At 43.5% G+C, this 22,581-nt stretch overlaps 1 protein-coding gene across 4 annotated transcripts in view; it reads left to right on the plus strand.

The window, feature by feature from the left end:
• Positions 1 to 17,375, plus strand: part of EXT1 (exostosin glycosyltransferase 1) — a 290,691-nt gene extending 273,316 nt beyond the window's left edge. For all 4 annotated transcript variants that reach the window (XM_085021811.1, XM_085021814.1, XM_085021813.1 and 1 more), the window contains 4 exons: positions 4,255 to 4,344; positions 10,447 to 10,607; positions 13,297 to 13,468; positions 16,798 to 17,375. In XM_085021811.1, the coding sequence (XP_084877937.1) occupies positions 4,255 to 4,344; positions 10,447 to 10,607; positions 13,297 to 13,468; positions 16,798 to 16,983 (609 nt within the window). In that variant the 3' untranslated portion in view covers positions 16,984 to 17,375. The remainder of the gene's footprint in view (positions 1 to 4,254; positions 4,345 to 10,446; positions 10,608 to 13,296; positions 13,469 to 16,797) is intronic.
• Positions 17,376 to 22,581: the final 5,206 nt, after the last annotated feature.

Below are 22,581 nucleotides of genomic sequence, written 5' to 3' on the forward strand. Positions count from 1 at the left end.
TTTCGCTAATGTTTTAAATTAACAGTGGAGACCATGTGTAGTCTGGTCTTAGCCAACTTTTCCTATCTTCCCTCTCATTGTTTTTCTTCTACAAATTTTTTTTTTATTAGAGTATAGTTGATTTATAGTGTTGTGTCAATTTCTGCTGTACAGCATAGTGACCCAGTCATACACACACACACACACACACACACACACACACACACACACACCCACACACACATATATAAGTATAGTTATTCATTCAAGTTCTTTCCTAAGAGATTGTAAATCTATACTTCAGAAAAGCTTTGCAAATGATGCAACTGACAAGGGCCTAATCTCCTCTCCACATTTGATGATTCACAGTTACCTGAATGGCCCTATGTCCTTCCCTGCCTCTAATTGTTGTCTTTTCCCTTTGCTGTAAGTCTTGACCAGCCCTCCTCAATCTTCACCTCTGTTATCAGAATTCCTGTATCTTCTTTAAGCCCTTGTTCACTTGCCACCTCCTCTTTGAAATGCCTTCCCCTGTTCGCATCCAGAGGTGAGTTCTTTTTTTCTCCAGCTTCTGCCTGTTGCTTTCTTGGAGCTCTTATCCATTGGGAAGAGATTAGTGTCTATTAAATGACACTGAGATTGATGATGGAATGCCTTCTAAGAGACTTCCTCTGTCAGTCCCCAAAGAGTTAGGTCATGAGAAATTGTCCTACACTGAGTCAAACCTCTTTGACCCCAAATAAAAATTATCAGTGTGTTAAGTTGAACCATTTGAAATCATCGTTTGGGTTGCCGCAAGTGGCAATTTCATGTAGTTCGACGGGGTGCAGTGAGAATTGTAACTGCCTTGTGGACAAGATGATCAGGGCGTTATCTAACCACTTCCAGTATAAGACCACCTACTATATTGGACCACAGAGGAGAGTATGCCTGACCCAGTCATACTCCTTAGGGCTGGAGGCAGGCAAGATGCTGCTTGGTAAGCATCTAATGAAGAAAAGTGGGGATCAGAATAATCACATGCCTCTTGGCATCAATCTCATTTACCCTTATGAATCCATCTCACCAAGAGCTGTGGTTTCCCAAAAGGAACTGGCACACAGAAGGCTCCTGCCTACAACCCCTGAGATCTGTCTCCCTGCTTCCAATGCCTGAGGCCCTGGGCGGTGCTCAGATGGGTACTCTTCCCTTGGAACTTGGGAATTCTTTGTTTTTATGCTTCCCTGGGTGACTAGGTCTCCTTCTTGGAGATCAGCCTTTCTTTCAATGTGTCAGGCTATTCAGACAGGATCCATTCTGATTGATGGACTGGGAGCCGTTCTGACTCCAAGGATCAGTATTGCATTTTTCCGCATGGACTCATTGATTGGTTTTACGTTCTCATTGCCAGCTGGTCGTCCCAGTTTCTTTATTTCTGAGATGATGATGATAATAATAGTACCTTCCTCATAGGCTATATCAGATGTGTCTTATAAGACCTTCACCTTGGCCGTGGACTTCAGTGGACCCTGGGCTTCCTTTCCCCTCACTCTCACTGCTCTGGGACTGTGTACCTCCTCGTAAAGCATTTGCACTTAAGTCTTGCTTTTAAGTCTGTATAGGGATAAGACTTGGGCCCATTTTCAGGATGAAATGAGATACTGCCGTGCTGCTGTTCTATACTAAGGGTTCAGTGAGTGTCAGCTCCTCTTTTTGGTGTCATAGGCTGGAGTGAGACTTGCTTTTGTGTGACTTAAGGTATTTAGCTCTCTGTGCCTCAGTCTCTCCTTCAGTAAACAGAAGATATCATAATACCTCACTCACAGGTTAGCTGAATGGATCAAATGGGTTCATACCATCCAGGTGGGGGCAGATGGTTGGCTCTTGATAAATGTCCATTCTTACTGTGCTTCGTCTACTTACTTGCAGACATTTCTCATCTTTGCCACTAGACAGGAAATTTCTTGAGTCTTGGTCATTTCCTCGTCATGTTTTTTCTTTCGGGAAGGGTTTGCACTGTTACATGGTAGCTAAATATTTCTTAAATGAGCTAACAAGGAAAACCCCGTTCCCTCAGGATTGCCTTTGTAAGTACATTGGTTCCTTTCATGCTAATCCATTGGACTTTTGGAACATAGCTGACTGAGGCAAGGTATTTGAAAGAGAGCCTCTGGCTCCTACAGTAGAATTTAGAGTGGCTACTTTGGGGCTCTTAACTCTTGTTGATGAAGTGGGTTCAGAAAAAGGAAATGGACCCTCTTCACACCAGCGATTGGGCACAGTCTGGGGAAAGAAATCGAATGTCCTCCTCATTCCCCATTTTAAATTTCCACATCTAGCCTTGCATTTAAAAATGATGTGTTTGCTGCTTTGGCTGGGAAATTCTCTTTTGAATTTATAGGCCTTGTCTTCGCAGCTCTCTCCCCTGTAGGCTTAACAAGGGAAAGGTCAGGGCATCACTAAGCTGGCAACTAATGGTTTCCGCGTTAGTCAGTGGACGTGTAAACAGTGTCAGGAGCTGCTGCAGGCTGAGATTTCTGAGCCCTGTGCATATGGGGTTGCTGATCGCTTTTGTATTTTATTTTGCAAGCCTGAGAAAGAAAAAAACAAAAACAAAAAACACTTGACCCAGTTGACAGATGTGTAGGAGCAGAGCCTGGAGCCATTTGTGTGGTAGATACATCTCTTGAGCTCCCAGTGATGGGTTAGAGTGCGCACTTTCCATCCTCTCATGTTATTCGCCCTCCAGTAGCTTCATGGGCATGTAAACTGAATCTGAGATGAGGCTTGTGGCTGATTGGGCTTCTGGATGTAAATGAAGCTTGCGCTTCTTGCAGGGGTGAAGGGGTTCTCAGATTTGTGGAGCGTGAACCATTGGCAGCCAGGCTAAGTGCTCCCTTTTCCCTGTGCCTCCAGCATCCAACTCCTTCACTCCCTGGCCTTCGTGCCTTGAAAGTTGATGGCAAGCGGGTCTTCGCTCTGTCTCCAAATACGCCTTGGGAAAGGCTGGCATAGAGGTTACTATACCTTCCAGAGGAAGTGGCCAGTGTGATTGCTATGCATGCCCCACATCCACTTGTGAGGTCCTTTTAAGCCTGAGGCGGGTACAGCATAGTGGCTGAGGAGCTCTCTAGAATCCACCATCTGGGGCGAAATGCTGGGGGGTCCGTCTTGAGCCTTAGTTTTCTCACCTCTAAAATGGGGTAGTTGTAAAGATGAAATGAGACAATATACATAAAGAACTTGGGACATTCCCTAGCCCATAGTAAATGTTTAAAAACATTAGTTATTCTTATATCCTCATTCTCACTAGTGATTCTACGGTACCTTCAGCACAGAGGTTTAAGCCGTGATTGTCGCAGTCTCTTCAATCTCAATTTTCCAGCTGATCCCCTCGGCCCCAAAACCCTCACCACACACCCACACCCACACCCACACATACACACACCCTCTCACCATGCCTTATCCTGGAGCTGCCTAAACTTTATTCCTAAACTACCTTCCCAGTTGCCCCACATCCACGGACTGCTGCATGTTCTGTTGTTTATTTAATATTTTTCTTTAAATCAGCTTACTTTTCACTTTAGTGAAATTATTTTTAAATAACTGTGCTACTACCTTTTATGCCTACAGCTCTCAATATACAGGTGTACATATTTTGACTAATCTGCTAAAATAAATAAAGAGTGGAATTGTTAAATGTTTGTCTCCACACCTCTTAAAAGGATCCAGCCTTCCAGTGGTGTGTGCCACACACCTGGGATCACGGCTCCCTCCATCCACTCTTTCCTGGCCTTAGAGGGCTAATTCTTTCCTTCTGTGCCTTTGCAGCCACTGCGCCCTCTGTCTCTTAGGCCTTATTTCTGTCTATACCCAGTGGATTCCTAGCCATCAAGGTCCTGCTTCATTGTCACTTCCATGAGGCCTTCATGGCTTTTTCCAACCACTGGTTGCCACGTTGCTGACCTCCCAGTGTTTTCATGTCTGGCTGGGACTGATCATCTGTATTCTAGTCTCTTGGTTATCTTGGTCGTCTTGTCACCTTGGTTGCCCTGCCGACTCTGAAAGTCCAAGGCAGAGAATGTGTCTTACTTACCTCTGTACCCCCTTTAGACTAGCTAGGGGTCTGTATGCAGTAGGCGCCCAATAATGGTGAGGGGACTTGGAAGGCTACTGTGTGGAGGGGTGATGTGATGGTGGAGCATCCTGTCTGATGGTGACGATGGGGGTGATTTTCCTGGAAACGAGCCTTTTCACTTACCTCTGCATCCCCTGCCTGCTTTCCCCAAATCCCAGGTCATGAGCAGCCGTTTTCTACCGTATGACAACATCATCACAGACGCCGTGCTCAGCCTCGATGAGGACACCGTGCTTTCCACCACAGAGGTAAGCATCACACCTAAGGAGAGGCCCCGGGCTCTGCGGGCGGTGGCCTCAAACCAAAAGATGCCATGGCCTCTTTCGCCCTTGCCTTGGACAAGCCCAAAGCCTTTCTCAAAATCTCCTGCACAGAAGGTTTTAATCAACCCCATTCCTGTTAGCACCTTGCCACCACCTGGTACCTCAATGCGGGCATTTTTGTCTTTGTTTCCTCTGCTAATTGGCTCCTCATTTGCATGGCTGTGTCTCACCTTCTTTTTTAGAAACTTTTTTGTGTTTAAACAGCACAGCTGCGGGCAGGTATGCAGAGGGACCAAGGGGAGGCGGGAGGGGGCACCTGCTTCGTGTTTTCTTAAAACCTCGCCATCTAGACTCTGTCTTTCCCCGATTCTCCAAGCGCCTGTGTGGGCGTGTGTCGCCTCTCTTAGGGAACACTATTCTGGGCTCTAAAGGCAGCTTTTTTGTCAGGGTTGGAAGTGCTCATTTTCTTTCACCCACACTAGAGCAAACGGCTTCACGTTAAGGCTGAGATGGAGATCCCTGCTATTTCAGATGTTCAGGTATTTGTGCCAAAAATAAGATTGCACAAAGCATGTGAGGGGAGAGAAGAGAAGGCGAAAGATAGATTTGATAGAAAACCAATTTTAACAACTCGAATGAGTATTGATCTCTGAAACCTCACTTAACACTGTAGAGGGACCAAAGACAGTTACGTAAAAATGTAGTGTATGGGAAATACATTATTAATGGGCGCTTCTAAAAAGCCTGGAGATGTAGCCACTTATACCGCTCCTCTTCTTTTTCCTTTTTATTCATACTCATTTTCTTAATTTACACATTGACACTTACTAGCAGGCATTTTCCTGGACACCAGACTTTTTTTTTTTTTTTAATTTTTTATTACCGTTGTTTTACAGTGTTCTGTCAATTTCTGCCATACACCAAAGCGACCCAGTGATTCATCTATATACATTCTCTTTCTGATATTATCGTGTTCCATCGTGTCCCATCGCAAGTAACTAACTTGCATCTACTAACCCCAAACTCCCCATCCATCCTACTCCCTCCCGCTGCCCTTTGGCAACCACACATCTGTTCTCGAGGTCCATGAGTTTGTTGCTGTTCTGTAGATAGATTCATTTGTGTCTTGGATGCCAGTCTGATTCTAAGGCTCTGCTGCCCACATAGCTAGGACACAGTGTTAACTTAGGCTTGCACTCTCTGTGTCTTTCTTCAGAGTCCAAGGATGCTTCCAATTTCCATCAGGTGGCATTGAGCACACATTAGGTGTAAGGGCAACCTGAATCCCCCCTGGACAGAATGTCCTGGGCCTCGCCTTGGTAAACAGTTTCCGTGCAAGCTGAGCTCTGTAAATACTTGGTGAACGAGTGATATCGGAGGGGTGCAGCCTGAGGGGATTAAAGTGTGAGCTCACAGCCGACTGGGTCACGTGAAAGGTGGCAGGAGAAAGGGGTGGGGGTGGGGGGACATAGATTCAATGTTCAAAGGGAAAGCCAGCCATGGAATACAAGGAACAGGGAACACGCACACGCACCCGCATGCACCCCATCCCCAAGCTTGCGTTTTTCTGCTGCTTCCGGCCGGGGAAGCTGGCATCTTCCTGGAGCACATTCTTTCAACAAGTATTTATTGAAGGATGTTGTTGTTCTGGTCCCCATGCCAGAATTACACAGAAATTACACAGTTCCTGCCCGCATCCACCAGAGGCCTGGCAGCAAACAGAATTCACATCACACGATTCAAATGAAGGGATTCAGGATGACTTGAGGAGGTCAGGGGGAGGTAAAGGACCCCACGAGAGATGGAGAGGCACTTGGGGGGAGCAGGAGCAGGAAGCAGCTCCCACGTCTCAGCCTGAAGGAATGAAGGAAGGGAACTGTCTCTGGAGCCCCCGAGAGGCAGAATTGAGAGGATGAGGCTGCCCTACAAAAGTTATGATCCAGTTCTATCAACACTGGGAGTGGGGTGGGGGGGAGAAGCAGGGGAGAAATACCACCCTCTCTCTGTCCCACCTCCGTTTTCCTGCCAGCGACTCCCACTGACCTAACCCACTGGCCCCCGACCAGCAACAACCAGTTTGGGCAGCCCTAGAGTTCCATCATCTCAGGCACAGGGCAGGGCAGGAAGAGGGGAGAGTGCGTCTTGGAAAGGCAAACACGGAGAAGCCGCGCACTGCCATCATGTCTATACTCAAGACCATATACTTGAGACCACTACAGCATCTTCCTAAATCATTACCCTGTGACCTGATGTACTGTCTCATCTAACATGTTCCCCTGGGCACAGGGCAATTGGTCTCACTCAGGGTTTCCTTGCTTTCCTTCTTTGCTTTTCTTTTCCTTTCCTTTCCTTTCCTTTCTTTCTTTGTCTTTTTAGAGCTGCACCTGAGACATATGGAGGTTCCCAGGCTAGGGGTCGAAGCCACAGCTACAGCAATGGGAGATCGGAGCCTCGTCTGTGACCTACACCACAGCTCACGGCAACGCCGGATCCTTAACCCACCGAGCGAGGCCAGGGATCAAACCTGTGTCCTCATGGATACTAGTTGGGTTCATTACCACTAAACCACAACAGGAACTCCTGGGTTTTGTTTCTCCCTGTCCCATGGTGAAAGGACTTTCAGCTGCAATGATGTATCCACGTGCCTGTGGATTTTTTCTCAAAAGATAGCCATTCCAGCCTCTCCATGCGTACTGGCAGGAAGGTGTGTTGTATGTGGAGTGATTAGAAGTCAACATGGGTTGAACATGAAATGTAAGTCCAAGAGGCTGGTGGTCTGGTTTTTCTTGGGGAGTGGTCCTGTGGTCTAAAATGGTGGAGGACAAGGATGTCTCTTTTCTCTTCTTTTAGTTGAATAGATGTTGGTCCATTTTCTTTCCTCTCTAAGGATTCTTCGCTTGTTTAAATGCCTCTCTGTAGTATTAAAGATAGCTTTTTTCAACAGTGTCCTATAAAGGGGAGTAGACATAGTTGGTTTATAGTTATTTACATTTATCTGGGTTGCTGAGAATTCTCAGAAGAAAACAGATGTTGGTTTTGAAGAGAAGAGGCCGTAAGCTGACCTTTGCATCCTTTGATGTGTTAATGAACTGCGTGAAAGCAGAACTATCACAAGAATCACAGTTTTATCTGAATTTACTTTTGAGTTCCTTTGAAATGACTTGAAACAGCTTTGAGATAGTAAGGAATTCATGTGATGAAAACACCCCATTGGGTTCTATAGTAGTTGCCAGTGTATGTGTCTCCTTTTCAAAGGATAATGGAAAACCCCAAAGAGAGCTGACAGCCAGGCTGGTTCTTTGACAACAGGCTGCATAAATATACTTTCCCATCAGTTGGCACCATTAGTATCGAATGCCAGTGACCGTATGCAGGTTATCGTGACCTGGTTTCAATTTTCTGACAAATACCATCCACACCCCTGCTGTCTTTTAACTTTGAGATGCCCCGTGCCCACCAAGCTTCCTTAGTGTATGTTCCCACACCCCACTTTCTCCCCATCCCCAAATGTTATGTTTTAGGGAAACAAGCTATATTGTTAAGGCTTTCCTATCTCAAGTCAGGGCCCCAAACTAAATCCTCATAAAAATTTAAATTTATGGCTGTTTATAAAAATAGTGCCTTCTAACTAAACCTCAAGAATTCAGAGATAAAAAGACCCTTCTGGATCATACAGGCCAGTGTTTCCCAAACCTAGGATTTCACTGACATGTTTACCTAAAATGAGGCTTAAAAAAAAGAGAGAGAGAGAGAGAGTGGGAAATTTAAAGAAAAATATGACCTAAGCCATTGAATGTATAATATGGTGGGATTATGGCAAAAGGAGAGATGAGGATAGTGCCTGTGGTGAAAGCTTGGCAACTACTGATCTAGGCTTATTTGCATTGTCTTGTAATTGAGGTAGAATTCACATGCCATGAGATTAACCATCTGAAAGTGTATAGTTCAGTGGCATTTAGTTCATTCACAGTGTTGTGAATACATTACCTCCACCTTTTTCTAAAACATTCATATTACCCCAAAATGAAATCCTATACCATTAATTAATCACTCTCTAGTCTTTGGAACCATCAAGCTGTTTTCTGTCTCTGCAGATATGCTTATTCTGATCATTTCCTATAAATGGATTCACATGTTGTGGGACCTTTGTGATATGGCTTCTTTTAGTCAGTATAATGTTTTCAGGGTCTGTCCCTGTGGCAGCATGTACCAGTATTTTGCTCCTTTTTATAGCTGAGTAATATTCCATCGAATGGATATACCATGTTTGTTTTCCTTATTGATGAATTGATGGCCTTTGGATTGTTTCCACCTTTTCGATATTGGGAACAGTTATTTGCTCTGCTTACCAACCCCTGCGATGTTAGGACCTGGACTTGCCAGCCATCACGGTGCTGAGACTTGAAATATCTGTAGAATAAATGCAGTTTCTTTATTTGCATTGCTTATCAAGAAGAGATTGGGCAAAGGCTGTTGGGTGACTATAGAACCTTTATAAAATAAATTATTTTCAACACTGTAGCAGAGCTAAAAGGGAGGCTGGGACACCAGCATGCACCAAATCTGAAACCAGGTGGCTTGAGGTCACATCTTGACTCTGCCACTTACTAGATTTAGAAAAATGACTTGAACCTCCAAATCCTTAGTGTCCTTCTCATCCTTCTCTGTAAACCTGAGACGATAACATTATGTACCTCACAGGTGTTACTGTGAGGATTAAATTATTTAAAAATATGTAAGTACCTGGAGTTCCCACTGTGGCACAATAAGATCGATGATATCTTGGGAGCGCTGTAATGTGGGTTCAATCCCCGGCCCAGCATAGTGGGTTAAGGATCTAGTGCTGTTGCAGCTGTGGCTTAGGTCGTGACTGAGGCTCAGATCTGATCCCTGGCCTGGGAACTCCATATGCCTTGGGGCAGCCAAAAATGAACAAAAAATGTAAGTACCTATAACCACGGCTGTCACATTATCAGCATTACACAATTATGGGTATTACATAAATTTTTTTTTTTTTTTTTGACTGCACCTTTGGCTTGTGGAAGTTTGCGGGCCATGTACCAAACCCTTGCCACAGCAGGAACCCAAGCTGCTGCAGTGATAACAGATCTTTAACCTGCTGCAGTGATAATGGATCTTTACCCTGCTGTACCACAGGAGAACTCCCAAGCATTACATGATTGTTCACACACACCTATACACACACACACACACACACACACACACACACACACACACACATATATTGTTTTTCTATGTGTTGTTTTATTTATTGTTCATCAAATAATCATCGAATGTCAGAAGCGAGTGTCCCTGTTTGAAAGCAGACTATTTGCTAAGTCTAAATGTTAATTTGTAGCAGGTTCAGAAATACCTACCTGAGGTTCTTTAGAGCACTAGAAAGTCATTTTACTGCATTTCCTTTAAACTAATCCCATGGCTTCACTTGGCCCTGTCCCCACTTACTCTTAGTGATTTTTCACTGTGGACGCATTTTCTAAATTTCCCCTGCACTGTGCATCTTCACACCTGAAAGGCCCAAATGACTCTTCTTTATGATATCCGCTTTCTGTTCCTGTTAGAACTTGTATGCTTTTTAAACCTCTTTTCTCTGGCTCTTAAGTAGATGTTTTTACTTTAGTTACTGCGGCTTTGCTGTGTGCTGGTTATGATGTATGCTGTATATGCAGCTCTGGATGTAGAGAAAATCTGTGTCTGTTTATACAACAGATGTGTGTGTGTCTCCCATCAATCAGTGGTCACATGTCCTTTTTGGGGGAGGGAAGCAACTGATTCTTTGACTTCTTAGCTTGAACAGACTAGGTTTCTCAAGGACATCTCTACCAGTTTTTCCCCTTTCTTTCGCTTCCACACGAATCGGAAGTTTCTGTGACAGAAAACATTAAAATGTGCATAATTATGGGGCAAAATGTCAAGCAGTCAGTTTAATTTGCTGATGAATACATGGAATTAATGTTTCGCAACAGTCCCGGGATTTCGCGTTAGGAATTAGCAGGGGGAAGGTAATGTTTTGTTGACATTTGTTAACACTGTTGATTGCTTGTTTGGCTTGTGTTCTGCCTGCAGGTGGATTTTGCCTTCACTGTGTGGCAGAGTTTCCCCGAGAGGATTGTGGGGTACCCCGCGCGCAGCCACTTCTGGGATAACTCTAAAGAGCGGTGGGGGTACACCTCCAAGTGGACAAATGACTACTCCATGGTGTTGACAGGAGCTGCTATTTACCACAAGTGAGGGATTTGGACATTATTCATTTATTTATTTTTGGTCTTTTTAGGGCCGCACCTGCGGCATATGGGGGTCCCCAGGCGAGGGGTCGAATTGGAGCCACAGCTGCCGGCCTACACCACAACCACAGCAACGCAGGATCTGAGCTGTGTCTGCGAGCTACACCACAGCTCACGGCAACGCTGGATCCTTAACCCACTGAGTGGGGCCAGGGATGGAACCTGCATCCTCATGGATCCTAGTCAGATTCATTTGCACTGAGCCACAATGGGAACTCCTGGATGTCATTTTATATCGCTCCTCATATGAGTTTTTGGCTGCTGCAGAAATAGTATGTTGCACCAGATCTGGTTAATGACCTTAACAAAAATCAGTTTTGCATCCCCGTTTCAGGTCTGTTGATGTGACCAACATGTGTCTTTGAAGCCAGTAGAACTGTTTGGCATATGGCAATTCTAGAGATTATGGTGGAGCAGCATCTTCAGTGAGTCAGAGGTGTGGAGACATCCTCGGGGAATATCAAGGACTGAATATTTAGAGGAACAACTAAAGTAAACTCTTAATTGAGTATCTCGGGGCACTTGGTGCTTGAGATTTTATCCACTGAGAAAAATGAAAAACAATGATTTCCCCACACAGGTCTTATACTCTAACAAGAGGAGACAGAATGTACTTACTAATTCTGTAATATATTTGGAGATAAGTTATACAGAAAAAAAAGAGCAGATCAGGGTAAAGGATGAGGCAGGCTGCAGGTGGAAAGGGGGCAGGTATGAGGGGGCAGGGTGGTTCTTGGGGAACAAGTGAGATTTGAGCTGAGCCTTGAAAGGAGGAGAGGAAGTCAGCCCAGAGAATATCCATAAGGAAGAGGGCTCTGGCTTAGGGAGCAGCTGGAATGGATGCCCTGACGTAGGATGCTGGAAGAGCATCCAGAAGACCACTGTGACCAAAGCAGAGTGAGGTGTGGGCAAGTGAGAGAGGTCGTGGGGAGCCTGGACTCTGCTGTCCATCACGAGGACCTGACTCTCCTAAGTGACATGGGGAGCTGGTGCAGGGTATGAGCAGAACAATCTTCTGTGTGGGCATCCACTGTGAAGGCCGTGCTGAGGACAGACTATAACGGAGCCAGGAGAGAAGCAGGGAGACCTATTAGGAGGTCTGATGGAATTGACATTATTTTTTTTTTGGCCACGCCCACGGCTTACAGAAGATCCCAGGCCAGGGATCGAACCCACACCACAGCAGTGACCCAAGTCAACAGCATTGCATAGCAATGATGGCACCTTAACCTGCTGTGCCACAGGAGAAATCCTAAACATTTTATTGTAGTTGATTTATTACTGTGTTCATTTCTGTACAGAAAAGTGACTCAATTACACACACACACACACACACACACACACACATATTCTTTTCCATTTTCTTTTCCATTATAGTTTATCATTGGATATTGGGTACAGTTTCCTGTGCTAAGCATTAGGACATTGTTGTTTTTCCATTCTGTATATAATAGTTTGATATTGTGGGCATGCGTTGAAGATGCTCCAGTATCTTTAGATTGGATGTAGAGTTTGATGACTCTAAGATTTTTGACCTGAAGAACTAAAAAGATAGACTGAGCCATCAACAGAGTTGGGGAAAGGTGTAGATGGACTAGGTATTAGGGAAAATACAAGAGTTCCGTCTCAGGCATGTTAGGACATTTAAAAGAATGTGTTGAAAAGGGTCAGGGATGGAGATAAAAATGTGGGAGTTCTTTGCATAGATTTGGACTTTAAAGCCAAGGAACTTGGGTAAGATTTCCAAACAAGTGAGTGTAAAAGGCCAGTGTCCCTGACTCAGTCATGACTGAAACACCTACTCCTCTGCCTTAGTAAGGTGAACACACCCATCTGAACGTAGTCTTTTTTTAGTAAAACATAAAGAATCCTGTCCTCTCAGGGACAGGGTTAGAAATGCCCAAGGTATAAACACTTAGGATGACTGAATCTTAATCTCGAGATTCCACCTCTTGAGAAGTCTTTGTTCACTTTCTTCCTGCCAGCACCACTCAATGAATCTGAATTATTCAAAGGATTTTTTTCTATAAATATATGCTGTATGTCCCTCAAAAAATAGTAGGGCAAGAAATAATTCAGATTAATTGTGGGCTCTCCGTAATGATCGACCCCCAGATTAATCAGGGTTTCACCCTACGAGTGTTGAAATATATGGTTTATAGGCCTCCGAAATGTAAGTTATATTTGAGGGCTCAGAATTATGGGGTAGTATTGAATACAGTTCTGATTGAACCAATAATTAAAATTGTAAAGCAGCTTGAAATGAGGTATACAGATCATGTGTAAGTAATTTGCCATCTAAGTATTCCATTTCTAACCAAACCAGCATGATTATTAAAGTTAGGCTGGGCAAGCCATATCTTCATCAGTGTCCCTCGTTACCTTATCTGTGAAACAGGGATAATCATAGCACCTACGTCATAGGTTCCTTATAAGGATCAGATGAGTCATTTCTTATGAAGCACTTCAAAATATTACCAGGGATAGAGTAGGTACTATATAAATGGTAACTATCATCATCAGTCATAATATGTTCAGAGATTCAAAGAATGGGTGTATGTTTTCTGTCCAACAAGACCACCGTTATTACATAAGGATGGTCACTGCTGAAACCCATCTTTGGTTTTTACAGATATTATCACTACCTTTATACCCATTACCTGCCAGCCAGCCTAAAGAACATGGTGGACCAATTGGCCAACTGCGAGGACATACTCATGAATTTCCTGGTGTCTGCTGTGACAAAATTGCCTCCGATCAAAGTGACCCAGAAGAAGCAGTATAAGGAGACAATGATGGGACAGGTAAGAGAAGAACTGCCCTCCCTGACTTTGCTCACTGGTGGCCCAGTCTCAGGTGATGGTTCAGTGTTTCCCTAGAAAGCATAATGAGGAGATATCAGGAAAAAACAAACAAACAAAAAATATGTCCAACTAAGGGAGTGTATGGTTGGCACATGGGTAATTGGGAAGATGTAAGTCGAGGGTATCTTTATGGCAAGAATATAAAAGCTGTCATATGACCTACAAGGTGGTATGAGAAAGACATCTCTTCTCCAGAGTCCGAGACCTGCAAAGAATTTATGTAAGTTTATTATAAGGTTTTTGGGGGGTTTTTTGTTTTTGTTTTTTGTCTTTTTCTAGGGCCGCATCCATGGCATATGGAGGTTCCCAGGCTAGGGGGTCTAATCGGAGCTGAAGCCACCAGCCTCCACCAGAGCCACAGCAATGCCAGATCTGAGCTGCATCTGCAACCTACACCATAGCTCACGGCAATGCCGGATCCTTAACCCACTGAGCAAGGCCAGGGATCGAACCTGCAACCTCATGGTTCTTAGTTGGATTCGTTAACCACCAAGCCACGACGGCTTTTATTTAATGAATAGCTAATAATACCCTCAACATGGCCTTCCGGTGGTTGCCCTTGCGTGTAATAAGCATTGTGGAGGCAGACCAGGAGTCCTAATACTTGATTTTCAATTCTAGAGCCAGCACTTATCAGCCGTAGGCAAATCCGTGGCCTTCTGAAACTCAGTTGTCTCATCTTTAAAATGGAAATGATGAAATCCGCCTCCCAGGGTCGAGATCAGCTGTATGAAAGCTTTTATCAAAGTAAAGGACAGTCATAAAAGTTTGATATGAAAGATACTTTCAAGGAAATATAATCCAGCTCTTTCTTTTTACAAGTGAGAAAACTAGGGCCCACAGAATTTAAGCATATTGCCAGAAGTTGCCCAGGATTAGCGGCAACTCAGAGTTGAATTCTGGGTTCTGTTTTTTTTCCACTACTTATTCTTCCACAGCCCTGGGCCCTTTTATTCATCTTGAACAGAGCCCTGCACTTTGTGTGAGAAATCAGAAACCTTAAGACCATTTAGATTTACTCAAATTAAATCAAGAAGAATCCAGCAGGATTCAAGTCAACCTAAAAGGACATACTTTATATGGTTATATCAGTTCACTTTTGGGGCTTTTCCATGTACCTTGTTCTAACCGCTATTGAAAATCATATATAAATCTAGCTTTCACAGAGGAAAACGTAGCCAGGCAGCGTGTTAACACAATTGGTGGTTTTTCATTCACTAAATTTAGTAAGAGCAAAAAAGTTACAGGATTTTCAGCGTATAAAATTGAGTCATTCAGTATTTGCCAAATATGTACAGGTTATTGGACCTTGTTCTAGGTCCTGGTTATGACAAAGCTGCCATCCTCTCTGCTGCCCACTCTGGTGAGCAAAGTCTAGAGGAAAATTCTATTTCCCTCTAAGTACTGAAAGGACAGGCAGGAGGATTTGCAAGAAATTTGTCATTTTTAAGACTGAAAAGACTATTCAGATTCAAGCAAAATGAATCGAGCACCCCAGGCACTTTCATATTTATTGTCCCATTTAAGGACACACCATTCTTTTAATATTCTTTCTTCAGAGAGTCCTCCGGACTCCCCTAAAGTTATATACAAATTAGGGGTGGAACTTAGCATATGATCTCTTAGGGGTTGATTTTTAACCCTTTTCATAGATTTGCCAGCAGTTCTCCCAAGCCCAATATTTCCTGTAACTTTACACCTCTTTTGGAACAGATCTAAATTTAGTCTTAGGTCTAACTCGATGTTGCTAGTTAGAGATGTACTGTATTTCCATCCTTCTTCCCATCAGATACACTCGATTATTGAGTATTTGGGTGACTGGTGAAGTAAATGGATCTCATGCTTTCAAATTACACTTTTGAAACAAAAGAAAGTTACTTTCTCTGATACGTTGGTTGACCCAAAATAAATGCTAAAATCTAGAAGCAAAAAAAGAGACTTGATTCAGCTGGATTCTTTTTTTTTTTTTTTTTTTTTTTTCATTTGTAAGAGAGAATAGGTATGCACTTGAGCTCTGAGACTGTTTTCTGTTTGCATGTGTGAGCACTGGCCCAGAGGTGGGGAGTCTGGACTTTGGGGAATGAGTGGACTGGTCAGAAATGGCCTGCAAGCCCATCCCAAATTAGGAGCAAAACAGAGGTACCTTTGGGGCTGTTGACTCTCATGTGGACTCCATTGGTCAACTTCGTCTGATCGTCTCTCTGGTTTACCAAGCAGAGTTCTTGTAGTACCGAGGGTACAAAATGAAGCCCGAGTTCTGCCCCTTTCCAACCTTGAACAAATCATTTTAACTTCCTTGACCCTGCTTCCTCATCTATACAACAGAGATGTTATTACCTGGATAGATAACCTGACCAGTTGTTGTGAGGCTCAAAGGAGCTCATGAAAACACTTTACAAATAGTGTTTTGTTTGTTGTTCTACTGCTCCAAGGTAACTTGACATTGATATTTACCTTCAATGGTTACTTTCAAGCATGTTGACACTTGTGGTTTTAAAGTGATTCTGAGTGGTTCTCATGCCAACATGTACCTTCCTATGAAAGTGTCTACTAACAATTGCATGAGGATACAATCCCATTCAACACACACAAACACATTAAACAGTTGCCTATTGATATGTTTGTGACTTTTTCCACATAATTGGGTGGCCCACCTTTTCCTTGTTTCATAAAAACATGATTTTAAAGATAATATGCTTAGTTGGTCTAGTTAAACTTCAGCACTCACTCAAGTCATTTTAAAAATAGCTTTCTTTTCTATCAGTGTCAATCATTTAAATGGTCTAAAAACATTTAACCAAGCTTCAGGCTAACAGAGAGAGCTGAAGAGATGCTGGCCACCTTTCTACTTACCCAGGTTTCAACCAAGTTAACAGGAAGATCTTAGAAAATTATCTTTGAAACCATAAATACATGAGCAGTCATTGTATTTGATCCAAGTGCAAAGCCAAGGTTATATATTGCGTGACCATAGCGGTTGAGCTTCAGTTGGTACTCTCAGATCAGAGAGTGTGCCAGTCCCTATGGAGCTTTGCATGTTTCTGGCTTTGGGAGCAGAGCATACCATGTCTTTGGAAAATCTTCTGGCGAGGCGGAAAATCAGAATCAGTGCTTGCATCTTCACCAGACACATGGATGGGGCTGCGCAGTGGCCAGACCAGACCCCAAGCCCGACTGCCAGCGGGTAAGCCCAACTTCACCTTGGGTCGCGTGTCCACCTCGCAGGTCACCTCTCTCATCGCCTTCCTTGTTTCTCTCCCTCTCCCCAGACCTCTCGGGCTTCCCGCTGGGCCGACCCCGACCACTTTGCCCAGCGACAGAGCTGCATGAATACGTTTGCCAGCTGGTTTGGCTCCATGCCGCTGATCCACTCTCAGATGAGGCTCGACCCCGTCCTCTTTAAAGACCAGGTCTCTATCCTGCGGAAGAAATACCGAGACATCGAGCGACTTTGAGGAGCCAGGCCGAGTGCCAAGTGGGGGAGGGGACGCGAGAGAAGAGACAGGGTTGGCCGCTCTCTCTTCCCAGTGCAGGTCTGCTCAGCAGGGGAGCCAGATTGTGCCAAGCATCCAAATAAACTCAGACGAACCGAATCACACGAAAAGAAAAGAAAAGGAAAAAAAAAAAAAAAAAAAAAAAAAAGGCCAAGGGAAACTCACCTCCTGACTCTCGGGACTGCACGGGACTGCTCCAGACTCACCTCACTGGCTTCTATGTCCCAAGACTAGGTTGTGTACAGTTTAATTATGGAACATTAAATAATTATTTTTGAAATGATTGCTATGCAGGTTTAAACTTTTTTAATGATCAAAACTATTAAAAACCAGAGTTCTTTCTTTAATCAAAATTGTGTTGGTTGTGAATATTTCAAAGCTGCTACTCCTCTTCCCATAAACAGTGTTGCTGCTGGTCACGCAGGGTCACCTGTGGTTACCAAAAGCTCAGACTTCTCAGAAAACACCTAAGTCACTCTACCCAGTGTCAAGAAATAACCAAACGTAATTAAGACAAGTTCCTTACTCAGCTTTGCCAGCGCACATTGTTTTCCATTTGGAATTTTCAGATCCACTTGAACTTTTATCTCTTAAACCTTGCTGCATGAGAGAAAGTATTACAACCTTCAGGTAGACAGTTCTGAAAACTTTATGTTTGAGATACAGAAGTATGATCGTTTTTGTCATGGGAGGGTGGGGGGAGTTAGTACCAAGAAAACGCTGTATAATTAAGAAATGTTCCCTTTGCGCAAGGAACCATGCAAACAATCCACCAGCATATTAGTGAGATGGAAATACTGACCCACAATAGCCAACCCAGTGCTTTTCAGGGAGGTGGGCTAGATTATACATTAAACCATTGACACATGTCTCCTTAGAGTTGGGAAAGGCTTTGGGTTAGAAGCAAAAGAAGATATAAGTATGTTGGTGGCAGATCAGGAGTCACAAGACAAGCTTTGCTCACAGTTGTGAAAAACCTCAAGTTTCCAAAGCTTCGCCCTTGAGAAAGAAGTAACAATGTCTTAATCTCATTGAACATGAGGATTGCTGAGAAGTAAAGGAGGGTATACTTCTCCACAGGCGGCCTCATACCACTTGGAGTCAAATGTGATTTCGAGCAAGAATCTAGCAAAAAGAATAATCAGAAACAAATGCGAATGTTGTTTAATTTCATACTAATTTTTAAATCCGTGGTTTAGCTGTGCTTCTTGTTAAAAGAACATTCCTATCCCTGCAGATGCCGCTTGAAGGTCCTGATTATAAAGTTGCAATTACAAACGGAAAATCTGTTTCTCCCATATCCCTTAATGTCATTGTAAAATATGGAGCCTTCTGATATCAAATGCTTTCTTCTACTTGGAAAAGATGAGAGAGTTAGAGAAGAGAAAGATATTATTGGGCCCTACCACCTCTTAGGCGGAATAAACAAGAAGAATTCGATTTATTTATTTATTTATTTTTGGCCTCTAAACTCTCATATAGCTCATAAGTTTGTTTCCAAGTGTTGGGTTCATAGAAAATTTCATCACAGAATTATGTTCAAATAACTCCGCGTGCCTGGCTTAGGTCAGTGGAAACCATAAATCCAGGAGAATTGAACTCATTCTTGTTTGGTAGACATTTGGAAGAAAAAGGGGAACAACTTGCAAAAAGACTGCAAGGAGGGACACCGCTGTGAACACTGGAGAGGTGACTCAATATGCTGCCTAGTGGCCGAGCAAGGACAAGAGCCAGATATCCAGATGCTTGCTGTGAGTGGCACACAGGCAATGAACTTCAATGAAAGGCTTTTCTCTGCCACCTTGTGACTCAGAAGTGCTCCCCTAAATATCTCTCATCCCATTTGACCCAGCCTTAGCCCAGTCTCATACATGTAACATTTTCTGCTCAATGGATGTGCCTATCTCTTAAGTATTTGTTGACAAACGATTCCTAGGTCTATGGTTTTTGCCCTTGTTTCCTTCTATAAAATGCCCAAATAGGTGTCCAGGCCATGTCAGCTGCAGCGCTCAGCAACGTAGAGGGTTAGCACTGAATCTGGCCTTTGCAAATATGTATCTAATTTTTTAGGTTTGCCAAATTATTCCCGTTATCTTTTTCCTTTGCAAAAATGAATGCACTGTTTGGTTCAACGACCCCAAGTTCCTTGAAACTCACGTTGTCACCGTGGCTTGCCGATCTGTGTCCCTCATTGTACCAGTCGGGCACATGAATGGATTCAGGGGCCACTTTGCCAGCTTTACCTGTCACCAATCTTACATATTCCCCGCAAACAGTGTAGGTTTGTGGGGTGTTGGGGGGAAGATGGCAATTATAAATGAGAATAGGATCTGACACACTTTTCAACCACTTGAAATCTCTGTGGTTTCATTTTATGACATTCTCAGAGCACATCTCTTTGGAATACCAGCTAGTATATTCTTTTCCCGTTTGGAATCCACAGCTGGGAGCTGAACAACACTGAGCCAATCAACGAATCCCAACAGGAAGATGTAACTTTAATTCACTTAGGCAAGAGTTGTATTTCATTGCAGCACATTGACAAATCATAGCCAGCTCTGTAGGATGTCAGGAGTTATCTCTCAGTCAACTTTAATGATAACCAGGGGTCCCTAAGTCAGCCAACATGAATTGGGAAGAAGCCAAGACCAGAGACTGCAGTGCCAACCACGTAATGAATTTCATGCAGAAATTCCAAAGAAGACTCAGCCACTTAGGATTTCTACACAACGTCTATTTCCAGCTCCACATTAGGACATAGGATCTTAAAAATAACTTTTTAAAAGCTGGCTTAATGTAGTTATATGAAAAGGCTTATAAAAATCAAACCAAGTTTACATATACATGAAATTTATCACCTTTGTTGAAAACAACAGAAAGACCCAAAACTGAGTTTAGAGAGAAAAATCCATGAAATAATCACTGGAGTCATGTCACAAAAGATAACCGAGCGGGGTAGACCTACCTGGACACATCATGTTGGCCTACTTTCCAATAGGATGCTTCAGGAGAAAGTGAAATCTCTGTAACGTGAAATCTTACGTGCATTCCAGTTGAATTTCTTCTCATTGCAAATGGTGCTCAAAGAAGGATCAATCTCGGTTGCTTCCTTCAGTTTCCCTTTTGGAGTGATTTTTGTTTTTCATTTACAGTAGGCTATGTTAGCCTTTATTTTAGTGGTTGTGCAAACTAGGTCGCCTGATGGAACGTTACGCCGGTGGCCTTTCATAAAGGTTGCTGAACTTTCACCAGAGGTGAGATGAATGAAGGTAAATAGATCTAAATACTATTAGGGAGAAAAAGGGCTCTTGCTTTAAGAAGTAAGGAAATTTTAATCAAACCTGTTTCAAGGGTGAGAGTGAGGAAAAGGCAGCCCCACTAGCTTAGAAAAAGACCTGCTTAGAGAAGCTGAGTTACGGATGCAAAAGCCGAGGCAAACTTCCCAGATCTGAAAGCATCTTATGTTCCCTCAGCTCCCTGAGAGCTCCAGTTTTAAAAAGGACCAGTTACCTCCATGAACTCCCAAATTGAAATGTCCTTTCCTTCTAATCGTTCAGATAATCGACACGCGCAGCCAGGACACCTTCGTTGCTAAACTCACTTATCTAGTGTCCATTGGCAGCAACAATGGACAAGACCCTTCCACATGGCTTTGTCATCCTCAGCCAGGTTTAACTAAGAAAGCTCTTTCACTGCTGGCCTCATTCTCTCAGGTGTGATCGAGGGGAGCCAAGTTGTTTTGACTTGAGTTCTCAGTGAATAAGTATTAATACCAGACTCTGCCAAACTTGTCTCCTTCCATCTTAGAACTTCAGCAAGTACGCGTTTGATTACTCCTTGACTCCAAGTCTACTTTAAAAAAAGAAAAAAAAAAATGAGATCGAGAAGTTTCCTTGTGCAGCACATTAAGGATCTGGCACTGTCACTGCTATGGTGCAGGTTCTATCCCTGGCCTGAGAACGTCTATATGCCAGGGGTGCAGCCAAAAAAAAAAAAAAAAAAAAAATGGGACCAAGCTTCCTAAGAATTATGGTCTCTCCCATCACTTCAGTAACACTGTCCAGAATCTGTGGCTAGAAAAGCTGCTAATTACAGTATAATCTTGATAACAAAGGTGACTCTTGCAAACCATCCCTCCCCCCTTTCTGATCTTTACACAAATCAAGGGATATTTAGTTCCGTGATTTTTTTTTACTGAGTATGGGCTGTCAGTAGGTGCTAATTCAGAGTTCCAGTACTCATTCCTTATCAGGAGCCTAGATGAGCTACCCAAACTTGAGACTTGCCTTGCCCAATTAAATAGGTGAGGGAGGCTGTTGTATCCTCTGGAAAAGGGACAAGTGAGAACCATCAAGAAAGCCGTCTGATGAAGAGGGTCTCGCCTTTGTCTAAACTCAAGTCAGGCTAGTCTTTCGGTCACAGTGTTTTTGCAATGGTTTGCCTCTTAAGTCTCAAAGGCCATTTGACTTCTGTAATAGTTCTCTGTTCTTCTTTTACAGAAATACCTCCCTTTTCCTTTTGGTTGTAATTATGACTAAAATGAGGGCCATGCAGATGGCCTGGGTACCATGTAATGAACGTTGTATATTTATCTTGAGAGAAAAAATATGTACAGGCTATGTTGAGGGGTGGAAGAAAGATGTGGAAAACTGGAACTATTTTAGGTGGCAAGTTGTAAAGCAAAAAGTATACCTTATTTTGTATACCATGTACATTTGGGACAGTTTTCTAATATGTTGCCCATGTCTTTATAGTCTCACCACAGGTCTTTTCTGAAGTGTTTTCTCCATTTGTTCTAGATAAACTGTTAATGAGGTAGCGCAATTAAGCCCCGAAGTGTGTATGTGTGCGAATGTGTGTGTGAGAGTCTGAAAAAAAATACAAAGCCATAGATCTTGGTTTACTTCACTGACCTGTGTAACTTTATGTCTGGGTTTTGCCATCCAAGATAGATTGTTTTATAGAGAGTGTCACCAAAGACTTTTTCCTTCCAATTTATAAAAGAAAAAGAAAGAGAGAAATTATTAATAAATGACATGACTTTTCCTCTGCGTGGTTTTCATTCCATCTTTTCTGTTGACTGCAGAAAGCTGTCAGTTAGAGGAGGATCCTGTGTGCTGGGGAACGCCAAGCTCCCGTGGAGATTCTGGGGGACACAGGCAGAGGAGGTTGGGCCATGTGCAACGGCTGGAGCTCCAACTCTCCCAGCCTGGCTGCAGCCCAGTGCCCAGCCTCCTGGGAAACACACTGCTGCCAGCAGCAGCCATCTCCCAGGCCAGACGCAGCTGGCACTGTTGGAAGCAGGCCAGGGCGAACGGCGGTGATATGCCCACTTCCCAGGGTTCCTCCACATGGATGCTGGGACGACATGGCAGGGCTGGGCCCCAGAGCATCTGGAGCCTGACAGCTGTACCCATTACCCCCTTTAGTTTCCCCTGCCACGTCAAGCTCATGAATTACTGGCTGGCGAAGCATCTATTAGCCTGGCATTTCTCAAAAGTATTTATAAATGGTTCCAGGTGTGAATGCCACTCCCTGGTTCAGGACCGCTGTAGTCAG

Source organism: Sus scrofa, chromosome 4, assembly GCF_054392235.1.
Source record: "Sus scrofa isolate SSC_HxYL_T2T_F1_AM1 chromosome 4, Sscrofa_HxYL_maternal_Yorkshire_Landrace_v2.0, whole genome shotgun sequence".
Taxonomy (NCBI): Eukaryota; Metazoa; Chordata; class Mammalia; order Artiodactyla; family Suidae; genus Sus; species Sus scrofa.